Here is a 24,224-nt window from a genome sequence, read left to right as displayed (position 1 = left end):
TTCAAATCTTTTTATTTCATCTTTTAAGAAGGAAAGAGGAGAGCAAAAAAAGAAGGGTGGACAAAAATGCAAGGTTCCTTAAGACTCTCAATTACAGCAACATAACCCCACCATCACAAGAATTAACTGGCCATGCTTTCTGAATACGCCATCAACTTTGTCATAACTGTGTTCGACTAGACTGTCTTTTGCAGCTTGCCCAGAAATCATAAAATACAAGCTATTCTAAAATAGAGAGACAAAATGGTTTGCAGTAGTGTCCTCATTTCTAAGGCGGAGCCCCAAGCACTTCTGATGGCTGCAGCCCCAGCTGTAGGACAAGGAAAATACAGTCCCTGATGTGCAGGTCTGGGAGTCTCTTTTCTTCTAAAGGCAGCAAGCTGCTTCCTGTGAATATATTTAAATTCTCTTTATTTAAACTTTCTATAATCTTCTACTCTTTCTGCACCTTGAGTAATGCAGTTTAGTGGCAACTCTGGATTTCTTTACCATGCCATTTATTTTTCTTTCTGTACTCTCATCTAAAACTGGCTGATCTGCCTTTATCATCAGACCATAGGAAAACATACAGAGCATCTAATCTTCACGGAGTACAACCATATGCTCGCTCTTAACTCAATCCAGTACTCATGCACAACAGTATATCCTTTAATAAAGCTTTGTATGTTCAATGTTCAGAACAGACCCCACTGGAATTAGGGTACTAGTCCAGACAAAGGGACCAACCTGCCCAACACTCTGGTCTGGAGCTGGGAACAGAAGCTACAAAGTGTAGGATAATTCAACTGAGGACATATGCATCGTTCTAGGCAGCAGTCCAAGTCCACTTGCTTTCAAGTACGTTTCCCCCAGGGACTGACAATTTTAGGGAAGACGTCATGAACAAGAGACACTGCTGCCAAGGTAGGGGAATGCACACACAGAGGTGCCCCATATTGCAAATAAGTCAACATTAAGCAGTGACTTTGCTTCAAGTTTCCTGCCCCATCACATTATTTCAAGTCTGTGATGATGTGTATAGACATATCCCAAGACCATAAAGAGCAGAGACTATTCTTGGACATCTCTCACACTACTGTATCTTTCTTTCTTCTCAAGGCCTTGCAAACAGCCAATAAATTAATGGTTTCACAAATTCCAGTTGAAATACTTTTCATAGGAGGACGATACTTTCAACTAAATGAAAATTGCTGAGAAAAGTGCCTGCTTCCCTGAGAGGAAAGCTTCTTTGTCAGAAACCTAGAAGCGATATACCTCAGCTGTTTTGGTATAGTTTGCTTGGTTTTTCTGTTTTGCTGTATTTTTAGACAGAGGCATTTTTGTTGATTTTAGTCAAAATTGCCAGCTCCAGTCAGTTACAGTGTTTACTGCTCTTCCCTGTGCCCTGTTGACTTTTGTCCCTCTGCCAAAGTGCTGCTTAAACCTCCTCTGAATATATTCTCTTCCTTGTGTTTGATAGCTTTTTCTTCCTCTTTTCCCCATTGTTATTTAAGACTGTGCTTTTATTGCTCAACATATTCCAAGAAGCATTTAGGATAAATGCTCTGTCAAAGACACTTATGTACAGTTGAGCCATATTATATTCTATATGAAACATTGTAGATGTTTCACAATCAAGGTTAGATCAGCCAGATTTTCCAACTATATTAAACATAGCTTTTTCAGACATGGTCTACTAGCCCTGCGATTAATCCTCCATATTGAAACTCACCTCATATTTGGACCATGTCATGTCTGCCCACCAGGGACAGGAGCATGCTGCTAACACTTTCTCCTAATGAGGATAACAATCCTATGACAGAGTAATCTTGGCCAATTTTTATTTGCAGAATGCAGGGGAAAGGCTAACTTTGCAAAGCTAGATGGTCTCTCACCATCCTTCCCAGTTTTATTGTCTATATTTTTAGACAGAGACCTCACCTGAATGGCCAGGAAAGAGAACAGTCTAGGGGAGGAAGGAAGTCTGTTTCACCAACTGAGGAAAATTTTTTGCCATATTTTATCTTATACTAATGAAGATTGCCAAGAGCCTGGTAATCAATCCTTCCTGCCTGCTTTACTTGATCAGCTAGAAGAAGAAGCTCAGGGAATACTGAATTGCTTTTCACCTACTCACCACACTTTCCAAGGTGCATCTGCTACATTAAATCTGGCCCTTCAGGCAAAACTGAAATTCCACCTGAAGGAGAGCAGCTTGACAGAGAGGCCTGAAAAATTAAGTTGGTAGCAGTCTACTGCCCTGCAATGGAGAAGCAACTAAAATCCCATGGAGAGAAAAAGACCAAACAGCTATGGGGGAAAATGAGATGTACGTTTCTTGAAAACAAAAAGAAACTGTGGCACTTCTGATCTGGTATAGCAAAGCAGCTGTGATATGATTAACATCCCCAAGTGAAAATAACAGCCACTGAGGCTCCATATGTTTCCAAACTCACACAACGGATGCTTTATAATGCACTTTTTGTCTGGAACTGGGGTGGGAAAGGGAAGTTCCTCACCCCCTCACCCACCTCCTATACTAATGCAATAATCTTGCTTAGTCACTGAAAAAGGTAGAGAAAAAAGAAAAGGAGAGAAAGTGATCAATAATCTGCGGGCAGCTGCTTACTTTCCAATTGGTTGTCCGGGAGGGGTGTGCTCCACTTCAAATCCTGCTTGTCTCAGTACATCAATCACAGTGTTGTTACCCAGGAAGTGACCTAAAATACAGGTAGAAAATAGCACTGTCAATCAAACTGCTCCTCTCACTCACTTGAGTTTCTCCTGTTGGAACAACAGGTTTGGGAGGCAAGGTCACCAGAAGCTAGAGCAGCTCCAAAAGCAAGAAAGGCACGTTATGCAATTTGTTGTAATTCAGACTCAGCTATTTACCACGTAGCCCACTGCAGCCTTTAGCAACGGCCAGAGGAAGAGACAGTGTACAGCCCAGTACAGTCCTTTTCCATCTTATTTACCCCTCCCGTCCCCTCACATGGCCAAGGGACTGCATGGATAAAAGAAAACCTAGATGAATTGCTAGTCTCGTCTTCCACTATGGACACTTTTAGTATGTGCACGGACTAAATAAACTTCTAACATAGGTATCAGAATGACCCTGCAGTGGCAAAAAGAATATTGCTAGGGCTTCGACTCATGAATTGGAACAACTTACAACCCCAGATGTCCACCCTGCCCATCATTGTTCATGGACATTTGCTTAGGAAGAAGCTCTGAAGCTGCTGTACTGCACACCTAGAAAGGCAGCGATTCAGGAATTGCTTCATCAACTGCTCAGCCACCTGCACAGCCGGGTTGGAAGGAGCTGCGATGGTAACCTTATCTCTCCCAAAACTTGAAGATTTAGTCCTGTAAACCAGGGCTCTTTCCTAGAAGTGTAAAGGTCGCATTCCTATTCACAGAAGTAACAAAGAGCCCAATAAGCATTGCAGCATGTATGGGCCTTGAAAGAGTTTACTTAAGGGAGTCTGAACCAAATCCCACTGGAGTCAATGGGAGCCCTCAAAGGGCTTTGAGTACAGACTCAATAAGGCAGTGTAATCCCTCCAAAGCTTTCAACTTATTGTCAGAGTCCCACATTGTTTTCAGGATGGGTTAGGTGTATAAAGTAATGAGGCAAGAAGTCCACTAACAGGTTTATTAAAATCCACGTATCCCAGTAACCTGTCTCCAAATGTAGCCCTTGGTGAATGTTAAAGGTATATAAATATATACATGAATGACACTGAGAAAGGACAGAACAATCCTCCTCCATTATGTCCATTAGCTTCCAGCTCTGCACGGCTGGCTGACCCCCATTTACACCCAGGTCATTGCATCTCACTGACAGCTCTGAATAGACCAATTTGCCATGAATGTGCTCCAGCCTCTGCCTCCATGTACTTTTTGCCCCGTGACATCTTGCAGCAGGGAGTTCCACCACGTGCCGTGTCTAAAAACATACTCCTCTGGTTTGCTGCTGCTTAGAGAGTGTGTGCTTGCCTTAAGCACAGTGTAACTGTTTGCAGGAGATGTTTGTAACTGCCCATCTCCATAGCAGAGCCAAATGCTTTGCACAGAAAAAACAAGACAGGCAGGACATGCCTGAGTCTCTCCATGCATGCCACTGTGTAAGGAGGTGGTGTAACCGTCAGCAGAGTCACCCCGAGGACACTTCACCCATACTGCATAAAGTTGTTATGAATTTGAGAGTAATTCAGTCCCTAGTATTCACTAAACCTGCATCTCTCTGCTCGCACTGCCAACAAGGGCGCTAATTCGCATCAGTTGTGGGAATGATGTAGTCATATGGCTTTTAGTGCAACTTGCAAGCACTGGTAAGAGCTTTTAGCCAAAAGACATTTCTTTAAATGATTAAACGTACATTTGCAGAGCCCTAGCGTGTTCCAGGATTCCTCCACTTCCTTTTAAGAAAACTCAAAATTTGATTTTCCCCTGACTAACTTACTTATAACAGAAGCCAAAGGAGCAGAAAGCAGTCCCAAAAATGTGTTACACAGCCTCAGAGATTGAAGAAATGAGACATTTGTGAGTGATTAACTGGATTTGATCATATCCTGGTTTTTCATGCAGTGGCCAAGGCAAACAAAGGTCCCCATTCTGTCACTGGCAAAGTGACACTGAGGAACCAAAGTCAAAGGTGTCAAAGTCAGAGATGTTTCTGAGTCCATAGTACAATGCTCTACTTTCCCTGAACCGTAGTCTTAAATGCCAAGAGAGTTCTTAATGTAAACAATTGTCCCGAATCCAGCAAATCTTTGACATCATGACAGTACAAAAGAACGCAATTTTAACTGCTTTAAACCCAGGAAAAAAAGTAACTATGCAACAGCTCTGATTCCTCATCCATAAAATGGTAGGACTGTCAACAATGCCAGCTCCTCAGCAAAGTTCGTGAGTCCCTTCGAGTGATGGATGAAGACCAAAAGGTGGTACCTCCTGGACTTCCCATTCCTGCCCTCTGTGTGGAGACCATGATGAAAGCTGCTAGCTCGTTGGACTGGTGATCTGCTGTGCAAGATGGCAGAAAAATGTAAGTGTGGCGAGATGCGTGTTTCTGCAGGGTAAGTCACCCTGAGCCATTCCATCCTCTGCCATACGCCTTTCTCTTGGGAGCTGTCCTCCAGTTCTCTGCGACTGTGTGTTGGATTTGGACTGCAATTATGGTGAACAGAGGACGTTCCTGCCAAGGTAAAACCCACCCACGTGGGGAATGAATGTCCCCAGGACCTCTTCTGAGACCAGGGACTGAATTTCTGTATCACAAATCTTCTTACTCTCCGCTCCGAGCTCGAGGCTTATTCCTCTATTTTTGCTTTTCCTAACACGAAGGAATACCAGCTTTCATTAAAAAAACCCCACCAAACTCCAAATCCCTGAATAAATGAAAATCTTCATTACAAACTTCAATGTGAACATAGTTATTTCAATTTTAGGTCCACAATTCAACACATACTAAAATATTTTCAATGCCCCGGTTGAACCAAGAGAAAAGAAATCAAAACAAAAAAAATCAAAACCAAAAACCAACTTCAAGCTGACCCCCAAATAATTCTCCATTCCACATACATCAACAGAGACTTAAGCTTTAACAACCACTAGGAAATGGCATAAGCAGGTCTTTGCGAAGCTTTACTTTTAGACTCTGCTTAAAATTTTCCTGTTTACATTATCCCATGTACATCTGGATACATCACCACCCGTCTCACCATCAGCTTGCCCTGTTAATACATCCTTTCCAGCTGATTGGAAGATTTTTATACAGACCAGCTCTGACTTCTACTTGTCTTAACCTCTCTGCTCAGTCAGAATTCACATATTGTGATTGGTTTTGTATTGATCTGTTTATTTTACGTCACAGTAATGCTGTTGTGGCACTTGAGAGGTCCAGTGCAGGTGGGTAAAATGAAACATGAAAACACCCTCGTGTCATTGCTGTACTTCCAGGGTCAAAGAATTCCTGGAAGAAATGTCTTGGCTTGCCTCCTTCCCAGTTTTAAAATCCAGGAAAATTTTCTATATGAGAAATTTGTTACATAAAATGACTCTCCTTGGTCACATACAACTTGAGATAAGCATTCACTTGTTAGATATTGACAAAAATATAATACCTTTGACAGCTTATGGTAAGTAACGAAAACCAATTTAACCCGTATATTAAAGATAATTAAGCTCAGCATCAATGAAAAATATCAAATCCCTGCCTCTGACTGCCCATATGTGCAAACAGAATATGTAATAATTGCCAGATTTTTTATAACATCAGTGGATTTAATTTTTATTTATAGATATAAAAAATGAACTTTATATATGTCTGTGTGTGCATATGCTTCTGCTAAATATTTTAAAAAATTTCTCTGCCTGTCCTGGAAATTTTCATTAAGAAAAATCAAGAAAGTGTAACTATTGAAAAGTTAGTGCATCTAGAGACATCAGACAGATTAGAGAGACAGGGGAACGCTCTTGCTTCTCCGTCACTATTCCCTCTTCAGTCTAAACCTGAATAAACTATTCGTGCAGTATAAACCAAATTTACCTTGACAGCTGATGAAAACTGAATCCAAGAGGTCAGAACACCAACTGCCTCGGGAAATCCATGCAAGTATGGGAAGAGGAGAGAAAGAAGACATAAAAGATTTTGTAGATAGGGACTTGAAGTGAAAGTCTGTACTTGGGCATGGAGATATGCAGTACAGCCTCTCGTAACAGTTTAAGATTAAAAAACAAAACAAAACAAAACGGCATGGATGAAGTCCTTCCACTCTCTAAGGATAAGGAGATACTCATGGGATTTCCTAGAGGACAAGATCCGGTGCTAAACACAGAGTCATTTTGTAGTTTGAACACAAACACAGCGAAGTGGCTAGCATGGCTCACTGCACTTGGCGGGGTGTTTCTTCATTAAATTTGATGAGGCCAAGACTATTCTTCTTTCACTCATGTCTTGTTTTTTCGAGACAGAGGATTGAAAGTTTCTATTTAGAGACACTGGAGGAACACATTATACAGCATGGTTGCTAACATTAATCAAACACCTTCCATCCCTGGTTTGCTTTTTTATTTTTAATTAAGAACTGTGCTTTGGACTACACAAAGCAGATGCATGTAATGTATTTCCTTATCTCCCCAAGGTTTCATTTTTCACTGGAAGAAAGAAAGAATAAACCACTTTGTTTCTTTACTAAAAGGTGACAAATACATGGTTTCCTTAAAGCATGCACACGCACACACACTGCTGAAAAAAATACATTTTCTTCCTTTCTTAGTGGAATATCCTGAGTCAGAGAGAAATACACTTCTCAGCCAACTCTAACAGTAACAGCCATGTATTTTCTAATTGACCACAGAAACTAAAGCTCTCCTTTACTGTTTCAGACACTCTGGTGACCTCCATCAATAGCATACCTAAGCATAAGGTTGCATCTCTCAAAAGTTAAATGAACTTGGGTGTTCCTACATAGAAAAATATAACCTTGTTTTGATGACAGAAGCAGAAAAAATGTTTTTAAGCAGATGTTATGTACTTTATCTAGGTCTAGAGATCTACTACAAATTACTTTGTCTCTTCGTTTCACAATTCTTTGTTCCACAGCTTAGAAGGATAAAGGGGTACAAAGGAGCAGGAGATAATTCCTTCACAATGGACCTCCATTGCCAGAGCCTTTGAAGTTGTGCTAAAAAAGCCTTGCTAGCCCATTAGCTGACACACAGCAGAAACCTGAACTGTTTCCATGCACACTACAAGCAGAGCTATTTTCTGCACAATTAGTCATAAAAAGGGCCAATGTAAACTGTGTCGGGAGGTCTCAATTCTTTACATTCTCCACACAGTGAATCAGATGTTATGTATAACGTTTTGTTGCCATTTAGACCTTGGGCTGCTTTGCAATCAGGAGGCGGCAGTCTCTGTTCCTCCTTCTTTCTTGACGCTGATTTTCAAGCCTCTTGGCACCACCAGAGTGTTTATGGTAGTTAGGCTTCACAAGAATTAGTGTAGGAAAAAATGCAAATGCCAAAAGCTGCACATTCACAGTTGGGGCTAATACTTACTGGTTCCTTTGCTTGCTGCCTTCAAAAGTTCACCTCCATTTCTCTTATTCTCAGAATGGTCAAACTGAATATTTTGGAAGCTGAATGATGAACGTGTCAAGAAGAAGCTGTAGTAAGGAGCTATAGCAAACAGTTCAGGCAATGAATTTTATCTGAATTTGCTAATTTCTCCATTATATATTCTCCACTCTAACCCAACAGTCTCAGGGTAGCAGCATGAATTTACTGGTGGGAACCACATGACATCCCACGTTACTGTTTCCTGCCATGGCAGATGTCCTGGACCCATGATGGGGAATCAGTTTTGTGGATAAACCCTCCAGATTTTTAATTCCCTTCCACTCCTCTTCCAGCATCGTAGTTGCTTCTATCCCTGCACCCAGCCATTCTTTGCTAATGAATATCATCCTTTAAAAATTGGAGGCTCTTTCACCCTTTCTCATGACGACTCAGATTCAGACCGCTATCACTGCCAAAGGATTGCTCCTCTTTCTTCCTCAACCACTTATTTTCCTGAAATCTCACTCTAGTGGTAGGGATTGCCTTGAATCAGTATCTTGAGTGCACTTTGACAAGGAGCAAACGTTGCATTTGCACACAGATCTTGCTTTTGCAAGTTGGATCGGGATGTATCTAAAAGTTTCCTCCAGCCTGAGTACCCTTCTAATGTGAAGTGTCTTATCACCAGGTAATGGATTAGGTGGCTGATATGCAGCATCTAGTGATGAGTATGATGTTATACATAACAAAAGCTTCCTAGAGGCTGGTATTCAGATTCAAATCAAGAGCTGCAGCAAGGACTTTGGAAAGAGAAAGTGACTTTCAAAGACACAGAACTGAGAATGCCCTGGGGCAACTCCTGTAGTAATAGCACCCAAATACTATGGACAATACATGCTACGAGAGACAAGCTCATGGCTGAGTGAACTGGCACCCCAGAAAAACTCAGCAGCCTTGGAGACCACCCCCACTAGGTCTGTTGATGCTACCCCAAGCATCCTTACCATAGAGGAGAGTGCTCAGTGCTCAGACAAAGCTGGGAACCCTGCACCCCACCTTTCAGAAAAGCCTGTCACCCCAGGTTGCTGGCTTTTGCTCCGCTGCAGGACACAGTTTTGCACTTAGAAATTTCAGTATTATGCAAAAAGCTGGAGAGGAGAGCTGGAGATGCAAGGAATGAGCTCTCTTCTTCCCCTGTTTGGCAGGAGTATCTGAGCCCAAAGCATGCCTTAAAAAATACTTTGTACAAGCCATGTGCAATGGTCTTGTAAAGCAGGCTTTCATCATAGCCTCCTTGCATCATGCCACCGCTTCTCCAAGGCAGATGGAGAAATCATTTTCCCTCCCTTGTTTGATGTTGTTATTCTCCACAGTTGTGAGGAACTGACTCATAGCAACTTTCGGACAGTCACGGGAAGCAAAGCAATAAAACATAAAAGGCCAAAGCGTATAGCACTTTGAATGTCCCACAATCCTCCCATGGCTCTCCTTCATTCCTTCCTTGCACGTAATCACCTCTCTCCCCTCTCACCCATGAGCGCTTACAGAATATGCTCTGGAGAAAAGCCACACTGTAGCCGGGGGGAGAATGGAGCAACGAGGGGCCAAAAGTTGAGGGGGTTATTCCAGATTGACACCAGGGTAATGGAGCACTGATTTGTGTTTCCCTGGGGTGTCTTTGAGATCTGCAGTGCAACAGTATACTCAGAGCATCTCAGTCTGAAGGACTGACAGACTGCCACAGCTGCCTTCTGTTTTCTTGTTGCCCCTCAATACAATAAACTCCCCTCATGTCTCTCCCGTTCTGCTCTTCCTCTCTCCTTAGTCCCTCCGAGCACCCCTCCTGTTGAGGGCATGAAGCTATTCTGGAGACACTCAAACGTCACACACTGGAAATCCTTCTCTGGAAGTGACCTGGAGTGCAATGCAGAGCCCTCAACAGGCTCAGCACAAGATGGGACAGAGCTTACCAGTTTGGGACTGGTGCCATGGTGGCATAGGTCTCTGCTTTCAGACCCAAAGCAGTGCCATCACATGGGCTCAGCCACTCAGTTCTGTACTAAGAAGCCTTTGTACACTTTCCCTAGCAGACTTGCCCTAAACATATGATGAGGAAAACAATAGTGATATTTTTTTTTTTTTTAACAAGCTCAATTTTCTTCAAGTCTAAACCAGCTGTTTCACTTAAAAACAACACAACCGAGAACTGAAGTGAGGTCACCTCCCAAGCATCTCCTCTGGCCTCTGTGTCAGACCAACACAACAACAGCGTTCATAGCTGCTTCAGACATTTCAAAGTGAAGTGACTAGTCTAAGCTCATCAGTCTCACTGGAGGGGATGGGCACCTCCACAGAGCAATTCATTCCAACATCTTAAATACGAGGCTTGGGAAGAACATAAGCCCTCTGTGCAATTCTCTCTCCATTAACCATGTGAGTTTAAATAGCTCCTTTAGCCTCAGCATCTATTAGACATGACATGATGGCCCACCAAGCTACCCTACCACTGCCTAGAAGCTCCTGAACGCTGCACAGATCCCATCCTTCCCTCTTCTGCCCTGTCCCCCACCTTTCTCACAGTGCCAGAGTTTGCAAGGGAGGGGGAGCTGTGTTGATCTCTACTGGACAATGTGTTCTCGTTGGTTATGGGGCCTTTTGGGCTATTTCACATTCCAGCTTTACTTACATGGCATTAGAGGAGTTTTCCACAGAGAGAAGGTCCAACAGAGAATGACCCTTTCAGTACATATTCTTAAAGAAATAACTCACTGGATGTCAAGGATCCAAGTTTAAAGAGCAGAGGGCAGTGGATGAGTAGCTTACAATATCCTATTACCTCAGCCCAGTATGTCTGAGATATGATGAATTCAATCCCTTCCTGACTATGCTAAGGAAAAGGTCCCTTGGGGGGTAAACAACAAAGCCTAAAGATTTGAAGTGTTTATTTTTCTAAAATGTATTTGTTGTGTTTGCTGGTATAAGCTGGAACAACTTACCAGGACAAGAAACCTGTAGGAGGAAAATGACATGGGTAGGGCTGAAGTAAAGGTTTGCCTGTTATTTTGTCCCCACGTTTTACTGTGAGTGAAGACAGGGCTTGCTCAGTCAGATATTGCATGGAGGATGGTTACTGGCATTTTCTGCTATAGCAGAATGCCATGACTACATGGGATTTTTTTTTCTTTAAGGGCCATGCTTCTCACTGAATCACATTGTTTGGAACACACCTTTCTACACAAAAGACGTGATGTAAGGTGTGACTGGAGACGTGTGCGAGCCATGGAGTTGTGTGACAGGGAACATGTCTCTGTGTCCCTCATGTGATCCTCTCCAATGGACAGGGCCAATATACAAAATCTTAGGAACTTCACCCATCCCCAGCACTGCGGCAGGAGACAAGGAGATGAGTCTGAGGAAAATCTAGAGAAAACCCAGCATCTCAGGGACTGAGACATCTCTGAGACTGGCCCAACCAGCTAGGACCATCAGAGCACCTAAGTGCAGACAGTCTGGTATGAAATGCACTGTCTTTATGTACAATATTGTTTGCCAATTGTCATCAACACCTCAAGCAGTGAGGAAATCGGTAAGGAAATGCAGTCTTTTTTTTTTTTGCCTAAGGTGACTCATTAGTGTTCTTGCAGCCTTGCTGAAGTAGACAACATGCTCCCATCTGACCCAAAGTTATCAGCTCTTTTCATGTAAGCTACTGCTAACCCCCCCACCCCCCAGACAGCTGCCACAGTAAAGTCCTGACAGCTGGCACTAGGCAGGTAGCCTCCAAGCGAAGTGTTTCATATCCCATCGCAAATCCCCCAAGCCATCCCGAACTAGTCAGGAATGCACATGGACCTGCTTGCCAAAGCCAGGCAAGGGTTGGGGTAGGGGGAAGAAAACTTGTTTCCATACCTCCCTGCTCCATGCTTGTGCTTTGCAAAGAAGGTAACTGTGAGTGTGTTACTAAAACACCTACAATGACTTGATGGAGTCTGAGCTCAGGGCAGCTTCGATCCTTGTAAAGCTCCTTGGTCAGCAAAACAGCTTTTTGCATCTAGAGTATCTCATTGAACTTGTGGAGACATTTCTGAGGCATGTCCCAGCAAGGGCCAGATCTTGTGGGACCTCAGCTTTTCTTAGGACACAGCCAGTACTATGAAATGCAGCATCTTTGCCTGCCTTAGGCAAAGGCTTCTGGTAGGTAATAAGGATGTACTTAGTAGCTTGCTGTAGGAAATAAACAGTGGTGAGGACCTTGGTATATCACTCCAGGCTCTGGGAATCAGAAGTTTAGTGACTTCCACAGCTGGACTATTGAGTTTGTCTAATCCCTTTTTGGCCTCACGGATGCATTTGGCTTCTCACAATATCCTGTGGCTGCAATGTAATTATGCACGGTGTGAAACAGCACTTTCCTGTATTTATTTTGAACCTGCCCACTGATCATTTCATTAGGCTCCCCCAGTTCCTCCAGTTTGCACAAGAGCAACTCTAAACTGAATTAAAAAAAATTATAATCTTGCTCTAGTGTGAGATAAAACCATGCCAGGAAAGTTAGTTGGGGGCAATGTCTGTCAAATCTGTGAAATTATTTCAAAAGACTAGGGGATAAGCTGTCATTTTCTGTTTAAAAATGAATTTGAAAACCACAAATCAAAGCTCCCAGTTGACAGGACACGGACCCTTGCTTGTTCTTTCTGGTTTTGACCTCACAGTCAACTATTTTACAGACTACACTGGTTTCTTCATCTTTTCCAGGAGCCCTTTTCTAGTAGTTTATTTGGATTGTGGATGTCTCACAAGTGAAAAACGTGGTGATGCCCTAGCACAAAACACAGTGATTTCTCAGCAAATTGCTGGTCCCCTGAAGTTTATGGACATGGGACAAACTCTGTGCTGGAGCAGAGAGTACCAATGCTTTCTAGCCTGCTTCTCGAGCAGTGCCCTGCTGGCATAGGAAAAACAGAAGGCATTTTACCAGACTTTTTAAAAAAGGAAACTCTTCAAGAAAACCAAAACCTAGCCTCCTTAGTCAGTATCTTTTTAAATATAAGAGCTTCACATTGTTAAGATCATCGATGGTTCATGCTTTTCCCAGAAAAAGCCAGCTGGCCACTGGATGTCACTGTTGTTGCAGAAAAACATACCAGAATGTTCACAAATCGGGCTGTGAATAAGGTGAGGTGAAGTCGCCCAAACCTGGAAATGTCCTTTTCTTTCAGTTAACCAGCACAGTGCCGGTGGCACTTGGAGCCTGCCCTGCCAGTGCAAACAACTGGAGGCAAGGCGCACTCAATGGCGCTGAGGTCTCCATTGCCATCTGAGGGCAAGTCCATCATGGAGCTCTTGGACCCTGACTCACCTGTGCCCAGATGCATGGCCCCTCTTCTTGCTAGCTCCCCTCTGGTTTTGCTGAGATGTGCTCCTGCTAAGCCCCTTGGTCTGCATGACACATCCAACCTGGTCTCCAGTTTGGACTCAACCCTTTCTCTTCTGCCATATAGCAGAGCACACTGCAGCAAGCACGTTTCCAAGCTTGTCCTTGATCATGGAGTAAAAGCAATCACATGTAGTTTTGCTCTGTGGTTTCAGCTGGCACTGCTGAAAGAGCAGTTTAGCGTAGTTGCATGACTTTCAAGGTTTGAGCTAATATCTCCATCGAAAACAGCTTTGTGTTATGTAGATCATTTGCCTCCTCTGACTTACACCAGGCATCTCCAAATCCACTCAACCACACAGAGGAAACCTGCCCTGAAAGACCTCCCCGAGCCTGTTAATTCAGCTAAGGATGCCTTTGCGCCATCATGGTGAGCTTCACCAGTGCAGGCAATGGACTTTTTCAAGGAGTGTTTTGAGGCTGTAGGCTGAGGTCCTTCCCTCTGTGAAAACAGGAGAAACAAGCCCCAGAAGTCCACAAAACCCTTTCAGATTGGGGTCACCAGGTGCAGATGATGCTGCTGTGGCATTTCAGGAGGTGTAAACTGGGACTTGCTTCCCACCTTACACTCCAACCTCAAGGCTTGATTCATGCCTGCTCTAACACCAGGAAGCAAACCCACAAAACAAGGCAGATCAAAACAACGAGCTGTTGCCTCTGAGGAGAGAAGGAAGGCAGGAACACACCACAGACATTTGTTAAGCTGCTTAATATGGTGTTGCAAGACCCTCAGATACATGTGGTGTGGGAAGAGATCTAGAGTACCTACATCTGGAGATCCGTCTCTTTTGAAGTGCAAAGCATGCCCAAGGCTCTGGAATAATAGAAAACTGGGCTAGAAAGTACCCATTTTAGTCCATCTAAATGTCATAAATCAGGATCAGCTCTGCCTGGGTATGATGGATCAGATCAGCTTTGACCCTAAGTATGTTGGTATAAATTAGAAAAAGGATCTCCATAGGACACTTTGCAATATTTTTAAAGCATTAGGAGATTCCTCGGTTGTGTCTTTTATCATTGTTTCTTTCTTTAAAAGCAAAACATAAGAAAGAAATGCTTCAGGAAGGACGGACAGGCCTTTGACTAAAGGTCCTGTGGTGGAAGGAGTGGGGGTTTCTAGCCAGCAATGGCAAAGACTCTACTAGGAGGGTCAGTCAATCTTTTCTGTCAAAAAGACCATCTGTGTAGTGGGAAAAGAACAGAAAATAGTCCTGCGGTATTTAGAGATTCTCAGCTGTAAAGGTGCTGTATGAATTCAAACAGTGGTCACTCTCAAGCTCATATGCCACCCCTCTTGGACACCGCCTGTCACAACCCAACAGTGGTGAGCTCCATCCTGCAAATACTTCCATTCATAAGCTACTTTGTGCATGCAAACAGTTGTATCAAGCCTCCACATCCCCATGCACAAAGGATACTTTGATCACAGATGTTAAATTTAATTGATCAAAAATCATGGAAAGCTGTATTCCTGAAGTACTAATTCACACATGGTATGCTTGCAGAGTTCTTTTTATTACAAATTTATTCCTAATTAGACTATCAAATGTGTATCTACATTCTACTCATTACTACTTATCTTTGTGAATTCCACCCACACAGATCTATTCTCAGCCACATGGCCAAACATCCCAACTAATTTATAAACACACAGATTTTTCTATATGCGTTCATGTTTTGAGCAAGCAGAAATATTTGATTTGAATCACCACTGCATTACTCTGGTTTTACACTGGTATAAACAGTAGTGGTTTTCACTGTTATCTCCTGCTGCCCAGCTGTGAACATTGGGGAAAAGGAGTAACAATGAAGATAAGCACAATTTATCTTCATATCTCTCTCATAATATTGGCCCAGTGAGCAGACTTCTAGTGAAACTAAAAAGAGCGAGATTCAGTGACCCTCTTACTTTTCCACGACATGGCTGTCCACTCTGACACATGGTCACACCCAAAAGTTGAGTAAGTTATTATGGAAGTTTAGAAACCTCAAAATGCACACAACAGATTTTGAGAAACATTGTGGTTACGTTGGTTCAAGCATGCTCGAGGAATATGTTAAAATCCAAGCAAACAATCTACACCTTCGCCCCCTTTCTGTTAACACACGAGTGTGCACACATCATCAAGCTTGCATTGCAATTTGTAGCTCTGTTATTCATAGCCTTCATTAAATAATAACAGCCCTGTCTGAGTATCACGAGGCAAAATTGTTCGCACATGTGGACCAAATAGACACACCAAGGCTGCACCCTTATGGTTTCTGAGTGACAAGCTTAATAAGATTACGCTTGATCTTTTTCTTAATAAAGCTGGATGACATTCAAGTAAAGCCTGGGTTTTGCTTTAATGATACATTAAGGGAACCCAGAGTTTGGCACAGCTGGAGGCCTGAACCATCGAACAAGACTTGGCACTGCCAGCATTCCCTTACAATCTCAGACCTCACATAATGAATATTTATATCTATATATACACACACACACATATATATTAAATACCTATCATTAGCTGGTCAAGGTCAATGCTCTGGATAACAGAGCTGGATGTAATACCAAGAATGATGATGGTTCTTTTTTTCTTGTGTTATGAATCACACAAATTAAGCAACCCACAGTTTATAGAGTCTGCAACTTGATGGAATGCTTTTAAACCACACATACCAAAAGGAAGGAGAACAACTCCAAGAAATAACAGCAGCAAAAGAGAAGTGTCATCACCTTACTGTTTAAACCTGAACACAGCAGAACATGGAGACTCCTGCTTAACTTTAATAACACCAGCAGCCTTAGCCGACTCCAGGGGAAGCAGTCATTTGCTTGAGATAAGTCAGGGCTCGCGTGTTTTGAAGCATTATGGGTTAGAAGCTAAATAGCGTTAGCTGAGTCATACTGATTTAAACCATCATTGCAACTGGCCCAAAGATTACAAAAGACAGAACACAAAGAAATCACTTAGAGGAACACGGAAGATATAATACTGAATTTTTATTTTGAAAAAAACAAAGATCCCCCCAAAAAACCAAACCAAACCCCTCCCCAGTTAAGATTTTAGTTTTGGAAGAGGAAAGCTTCCTTAAGGACAAACTGAGCAGTACCATCTTCTCTTTCCCTCATCTCCGTTGGCTGTTTTTCTAAGGGTACAGCTACGCCTCTGCATGTGCTCAGGCTGCGTGTCTGTGTGTATGGACCAGCCCTACAGATAAGTCAGTGGGTCTCAGGCTTAAAGAGGGAGTTCATGATGGAGCTGGGAACTAGATGAACATGGGGTGGGGGTGGTTTAGACTGTGTAATTTATCTGCCAAAAAATTCATTTTTGGGATAACCAAAACAGTTCCCAGATTACATTTGCTGAGGAATACTGATGAGGAATTTAAGAGCACTGAAATAGTGTCTTTTGCCGTTTCCAAAACAAACAAACAAAAAAAGTCATGGTTTTATTTCAAAGTATTCAGAAATAATTTACTGAAATGTAATATACGTACATTTCATTTCAAAAAGAACACAAACATGGACATTAAACAATTAAACACTTCGCACATCCTGAAGTTTCTTCCAAGCTTTTGCTTTGGTGAGAAAATGAAAACATTTTTGTTCGGCATTGACCCAATATAACTTTTCCTTCAATCATCTGGTTCAGCCGACAAAACAAGACATAAATCATTTCCACTGCTCTAGACTGAGCCCAGGTCTCTGCTAATGCAGATGAACTCCTGATCCTCAGCCTCTCTCTCTTCCTCAAGATCTATGGGCAGTACCTTAAAGCCTGAGCACGGTGGTGGGACCTTCCCTGGGTGTTAAGAACAAGTGGCTCATGCTAAGGCCAACTCAATGTCTGACCATGGAGAAGTGGGCCAGGATGGTTGCTTGGCAGAGCCATAAAAAAATCTCTTTAGAAAGTCCCATCTTATTCCCTTAAAGTCAATAACGAGGCTCTCATTGAATTCAAGGGAGCTGATCAGAGCTTTATACTACAGAAAAGTACACGAGGAAACTGTGCTTCCTTCTATCTTCAACTCAAAGCACTCAAATTCACTTTTGGGGCTAAGTACCTGTCCAGCCTACCTCTTTATTCTTATTTACAATGCTTAAAAGTTTCCCCTTGTGTCCAATCTGATCAGAAGCTCGCTGAAATCAACAGAAAAATGCCTAAAATGCATCTCCTGTGCAACCTGTGGTCCTTACTTTCAGCTGGTTTGAAGATGACAGAGCTCCAGAGCACCGAGCACATGCATTTAGAGATGAGGAGAACATGAACAGGAGACAAGGTCCTCTTGCCTAAACAGAGGCCTATGTTAATAAGTAAAAGCACTAAGAATATGCATTTTTGCAGGAATTTAGCCAATAATTATCTGCTTCAGTAATTATCTGCTCCCTTCAGTGGATGAAACTGAGCTCATCCTTGACTGAAATAAGAAATTTACTGCCGGACCTATTGGCATTTTTGTGTCCAAACCCTGCAGTACTTTTCATCCCACCAAACTCTACCTATAAAGCTCTCACACTACATTTTGGCTGACTGTTCTGGGCTATTATATAAGCCCTTTGGCACTGGCCTGTCCCAGATTTCTCCCAACCTCCACACTTTTTCTCACAGCCAAGTTTCTGCAAGAAACAAAACACTTTTCACTGAGGCCAATTAGCTCAAGAACGTCAAAAGAAAAAAAAAAAAAATCAAAGGGCTTTGGGTCAGTGACAAGAGCAATAGAGAGGCCAAGAAAATGAAAGGGACTTGTTCTGAAAATGTTTTTTACTATGTCAGAGCCAATTCCCAATGGAGTGAAACAAGAAGAACATTCCTAGAGAGATTCGAGATCTGTTGTGAATTCCCGAGGCACATTAAGAAGTCTCACTTTCCCCTCTGTCTCTCATTCCTTTCTGAGGTACATCACGGGGCTTCAGAAAGAGGATGATAAGTCAAGAAATGTGTACAGTGGCCCCAGGCACTCAAAGTGACAATGAACCAAGGGTTGGGGATTCCTACAGTAATGCTCCAAAGTTTCTCTTATTTTTTGGGGAAAAACAAACAAACAAAAAGGAATCAAAACTCCATTTGAAAATATTTTCTTTGTGGTTGAGATATTGGAACTGTTTCTCTCAAGAAACATTCACCTGGTTTCCTTGCAAAGTAACTGGCCTGTACCCCTGTCGTCCCATCTTTTAAAGAAGCATAACCCACTTTCCTCCCAGGAGGACGTATGTGTCCCATTACATGCCTGTATATTGATAAAATTACTGACAACTGAAGTTTGGAATGAACTTCAGGATATTGTGACCACTGCCTTTCCCACCATCGCCACAGTGCTCATCATTGACTCCATGTCCAGGACGAGGAGCTCTACCAGAGCAGCAAACACCTCTTTTTTCCGTGCTTGTAGACATCAGACCCACAGACTTGTCAGTATTAGAACCGAAGCTCACCTTTCAAATTTTTTTAAGTATTAATTCAAAGGATATCAGACTTAGAGGGCCCAAGGCTGCTATAGGGGGTGGGGGGGAAATCACTGTTTTCCAGCTGAGCTTTATTTAATGATGGACTTTGCACTTCCTAATCTCTTTGGAAAATAAATGCCACATGGCATCATAATATACTGAGCAATGGATAGTCAGGCTCTCAGCAAATAATTCATAACGACATCTTTTGGGTTAGTTTTTATGACGCTCTTTGTAGGACAATGCCTCGAGTTGATCTTGAATATTTCACCATGAGAACAAAATATTTGTCCTGACATCTAGCTCTGTGTTCACCGGTTCATTTTTTCTGATGATTAATTCTGAGTTCATGCAGAGTGTGTTCAAGATTACACGGATTCATATTCGGTTGACCATATCTGAGAGGATTATTTTAGTGTGCCCCAGTTTATGGCCCATGAAACATGATCCCTCTTGTCTCTCTGTTTCTCTCACTCTGCCAGCAGTATTATTCTAACAACCAGTACTGGGAACTTGTATTATCAGCATAAGAGGGGAAAACAGCTTTTTTCCCTCTATGAAAACCAGCTCTCATTCAGTGCCTTACACTTGCTCTGCTCTCAGTGCCAACAGCCAAATAGAACCCATCAAAACATTGGAATGTTTTGAGGGAAACGCCTTTTAGACTAAATCAACATTTCAGGTTTGCCACAGACTTGATCATTTTTGGTGCATCTGGCACATATTACTGCTGTTACTAGTGATACTAACCTGAACAAGACAAAGCACAGTAGAAGCACCCTGATGCCAACTCAAGCCATTGCTTGTGTCTCTCTGAAGAGCTGTGACCCACCTTACCAACACTGGAAGATGTTTCCATCTCTACCCAAGAGACCAGTACCGGCAGCGCAGCCAGCATTGATGCTGGCATACAGCAGGGAGATGTGCCATCTAATAGTTTTGACAACATCTGATGATCTTTCCTATCATGGTATCATTATCTTGAGCCAACTGCCAGCTGGCCTGAATGGTGCTTGATGCATGAAACACAGGAGCTTTCAACTGACAACACCCTGTAAATTATACATAGTAATATAATTTCATGTGCAGCCTCCAAAGATCTCAAAGTGGTTTAAGGACAGAAATTAGGGTCCAATGCTGTGACCCTTACTTAACAAGTGTGAGCTAATTAGAAAGCTTTCCCATCAAAATAAGCAGAGTTGCTTGCAGAAGTCTGTTTAATGTGCAGCCGTGCAATTTAATAACAAGTGTTATTTATACTGTGGTTGCTTCTCAAAGCCACAGCGCAACCATATCTCCTGGTGCTGTACTAAAGTAACTGAAACACAGAGCATTCTTATTCCAGAAAACCCTGTTGCTGGTCAGTAATGCAGTTACTTTGGACCAACAAATAACCATTTTTCCAGATTTGCAGACAACCTACAACGTACTTATGTTTTGTTAAGTAGCCTAAATTCTCACAACTCAATAGCTGAACCAGAGCTTCTGCTACATACAACCTCGCCTGAACCAACAGGCAATGCAACTTGCTCATGAGAAAGAGGAGGATTTAAACTATAACCTTAGAAGTAAAATCCGTATAGCAATGAACCGTACTAAGCTACTGTTTTTCAGTATCATCACTGCTGTGACCAGAGTTGCTGGGATTTTCTTTTGGTATTATTGTGCATCCCTTCCATCCTATGTCACTGCGACTGCATGCAGAAATCAGAGGTTATATACACTGTTCTATTTCAACAGAGACTGCCTTTCACAACCCCTCGGCAATTTTATTTTTCTTTGACTGATGCTGTCAACACGTTATCTGAAGGCTACCTCTGAGTGCAAGAGCTCGGTGAGAGTGTTTGCATTGCACTTGTGCGTTACGCTACACCCATGCTCGGGCACCCTCTGCCCCATCACTCACCGATCCCACTTGCTGATCACTTGACTGCCATTTGGATGAAGCCCAACTCCAGCCCTCTATGAGCACAGAACACAGTCAAAGACGGAAAGACAGTTCTTTCAGCTCAGTTTTCAGCTGAGATTCAATGAATAGTGTGTTGCTTCTTTCTTGAAAATAGAGCTTTCCTGTAAATACTATGCTTATGGGAAAGATCAGATCCCACAATTTTTTTAGTTTTTATGGGGAACTGCAATATGTCCTCTGCAGCACACTTTTGAAAACGAAGGCAGGAGTGAGACTATCTTTCAGTAACTAATAAATACAACACATTTTCTTTATCCAAAGATCCTGAGAACAGTACTACTATGCCATAGCAAACTAAGCTTCCTTTCTATTATTATCTCTAAATATTATTATTATTATAGTTGATATATTCAGGGAATCCTTTAGCTGATCACAGAAAAGACAGCATACCTTAACTTTGACTAGCTGACATTCTATGACAGTGAGCAGCAAGGAATACTCCGTGCATCTGGAACTGCAGGGGAAAAGTATCCCATCCAATTTTCCAGAAAAGAATTTGGCCAGGACATCAGAGCAAAGCAGTCTCTTTGCAGAGCGTGCTACCGAACCATTAGTCACTGCAACCCCTGCCCAAGGCTCCTGAGTCACTGCGAAAGAGACGACCTCACCGTCCCCTGACGGCACGCGGGGGAACAGCCAGCGCTGATGCACGAGGCAGAGAATTTCTCTGAACTGCCAACAGCTCCCCCAGCACCTGGTTTTCTCTGCTGTGGCTTTCTTCCACCTGTGGCTTGCGCCAACCGACAGCAGTTAATGAAGAGCATTAAAGACCACTTGCCAGCCCGTGGCACCGGGGCGGCAGAAGTAAGACGTGAGGATGGGATTGCCACAACAGGAATTGGTTTCCTTTCCAACACTGAGCTCCTTTTCCATAACGCTGTGTTGCTGTATTCAGCATTCAGTGCCTTGATCCTGGAAACTCATAATATTAACAATTCCACATCCACACAAATGCAAATGTACTATACACACAGATACACAAGTATGTATATGTTTTCCTGTAGAGGAAATATGATATTTATGCTTTATAAGATGAACAAGGAGAATAGAAAACCAAGAATTCTGGGCTATTGCCCAAACCACACAGCTTTGAAATCAGCGGTGCGTTGAAAAAAAAAACAAAAAACAAAACAAAACAAAAAAACAAAACAAAACCAAAAACCCACACAACAAAAACACCCCTATGTTTCCTTCCAAGAAAAGTGTCTAAGTTTTCCAATCTGTTTACGACTGATGTCTACCCATAAGAGACTAAAATCTGGGCTGGATGAGACTGGACTGGCATACAACATCAAAAACATCTCCTTCCTGAACAGAGGAACAATACTGTAAGTGTCTGTACACAGAGGCAGACCTGGTGTTGCAGAACTGTTTCCCCAAACTGTTATATCTGCTTTTAATTTCCAATGAATCAGCAAACACATCTGCTGGTTACTACTCTTCCAGACCAGTCCTCTTTATTTTTTTATTCTCAGAACTCATCTCTCTTTTCCTGACACCTGCTCACTGCTCCCTCTGAAATACAGTTCAGAAGCATTCAAGGACTCAGAAGTATTAAAATTTCTTTCTCTGGAAGAGGCTGTCCTTAGCTCTGGCTTTAATTAAATTGTATTATGTGATGTAGAAACAGGTGAATTAAAAAATATAGTAACTAAGGCAACTATGACTCTCTAACAGAGAAAGGCAGGATGCACAGTGATCTCCAAAGGCTGGAGGTAGCCGAGGAATGTGATAAACAGTTCTGCAGAGAAACAATATCCAGATTGTACAACTGCAATATACCTCTAACTGCCCCAATCTTACTTAAGTAGTAACTAACTCTAAGAGTCTCAACTAGTATTAGTGTCATTTCTCTGGAAAGCTCAATTACTGCCTACCACAATAGAAACAGTCCTCAGTATCAGCTAGATCTTTTCGTACATTCAGCTTTGAGCCAAGGAATTGCTTGAATCTTCCCTAAGTCGCACATCCAACAAGGTATTAAAAATGGACCTAAATTGCAAACACCATTGCTTCCCACTTCCAGACTACAGGCACCAACCCAGAAGCCAGGTTTGGAGCAAGCCTCGTCTGTACCCCAGGAGCTCTGAGGGAACGTCATCTGCTCCTCACACCCCTCTAGTGCTTCTAGACTTAAGGATAAAGCCATAGCGGAGCTGTTTTTCCTCTGTGGTAATGCAGAACTGATGTGGGCAGAGACCAGCTCCTGTTAATGGCTTGTTCGTTCACCTGTGCTTGATTGATCATGCTACTTCAAACACTTCTTTGGTCAGGACACAAGGCTGGGTCTACATGAATAAATGAACCGCTATTTCACCTACCAGTCATCCCTGGGGCAGTTGCCCAAGACCTTGCAGCCTCCAGGTTAGAGCTAGGACTTGCTGGTGGGGATGTTTCCATGGGAGGACAGCATTACTACTTAGTTCCCTGCCACCCTCCTTAATGCAGTCTCCAAACTGTGTGGCATTCATGTTTTTTATAGCAGAGGAGGGAATTGTACCATCCTTATTTACCAATAGGAAACCAAAGCATAAAGAAGCTAAGAACTTGTCCCAAGACCAACAGGTGGCCAGTAGCAGAGTAGGAATGTGAATATAGATCTCCTGAGACTGATGGTCATGTCTTGAGCTCTCAGAGCATGCTTTGCACGCTCATATGAAGCACAGCCTGATAATGTTATGTATGACCATTTCCCTACTTATGCCGGGGCCTTTCATCTATGAGACTTCACAGCTCTCGCTGTCCTGTGTTTAACCTTGTGCTAAGCAGATAATTTATGACCATACCAATTCCAAAAAAGAAAAGGAAAAGCTATAGTACTGTGTTTGAAGTGAAGTCTGGCAAGACGTCCTGCTCTCTCTCCACAAGTACTTTATGGCAAAGCCTGAAATGGTTTCCTGGGATGTAGTATATCTGGCACGAATCCCTGCCAGGCAAGATCTTGTCTCGTTTAATTAGCTCTCACAAATTTTCACCATCCTGCTTTCTCACTGAGGTCTGAACCACAGCTCCTGCTGTCCAGACGCCATGGGGAGCGAGGCACCACGTCCAAGGCCACTGCTGGTGGCCCGGTTGTGAAAGCGCCTGATGGAAACTCATCTCATTAAACTTTCGAAAGATGGATGCTCTGGCATTGGAGCAGCTCCGAGCTCTCAGCTGGAGTTTCTGCTGGCCTCCGACTCTCTCTTTGTAATATTTTAGGTTTTGCCTGCTGGAAAATGACTTGTAAGAATGCTCTTGTGCGCCAGTGTTTGGAACCAGATCTGTTTCCAGCATTCCCAAATCCTGGGATGCTCAGAGCTGATGTGCTGACTCAGATCACTCGAGACAAGCAAGTTAGTGAA

General features: G+C 42.7%; 1 protein-coding gene across 1 annotated transcript in view; it reads right to left on the bottom strand.

The window, feature by feature from the left end:
- The window catches only part of TRABD2B (TraB domain containing 2B), a gene marked incomplete at both ends in the record, with an annotated part of 292,456 nt that overhangs the window by 42,688 nt on the left and 225,544 nt on the right, over nt 1–24,224 (bottom strand). The window contains 1 exon segment of the mRNA XM_082312151.1: nt 2,609–2,699. Coding sequence (XP_082168277.1) covers nt 2,609–2,699 — 91 coding nt within the window.

The sequence above is a fragment of the Platalea leucorodia genome (genome assembly GCF_965183815.1).
Source record: "Platalea leucorodia genome assembly, chromosome: 5".
Taxonomy (NCBI): Eukaryota; Metazoa; Chordata; class Aves; order Pelecaniformes; family Threskiornithidae; genus Platalea; species Platalea leucorodia.
Note: the sequence above shows the minus strand (reverse complement) of the source record. Positions and strands in the feature narration are given on the sequence as shown.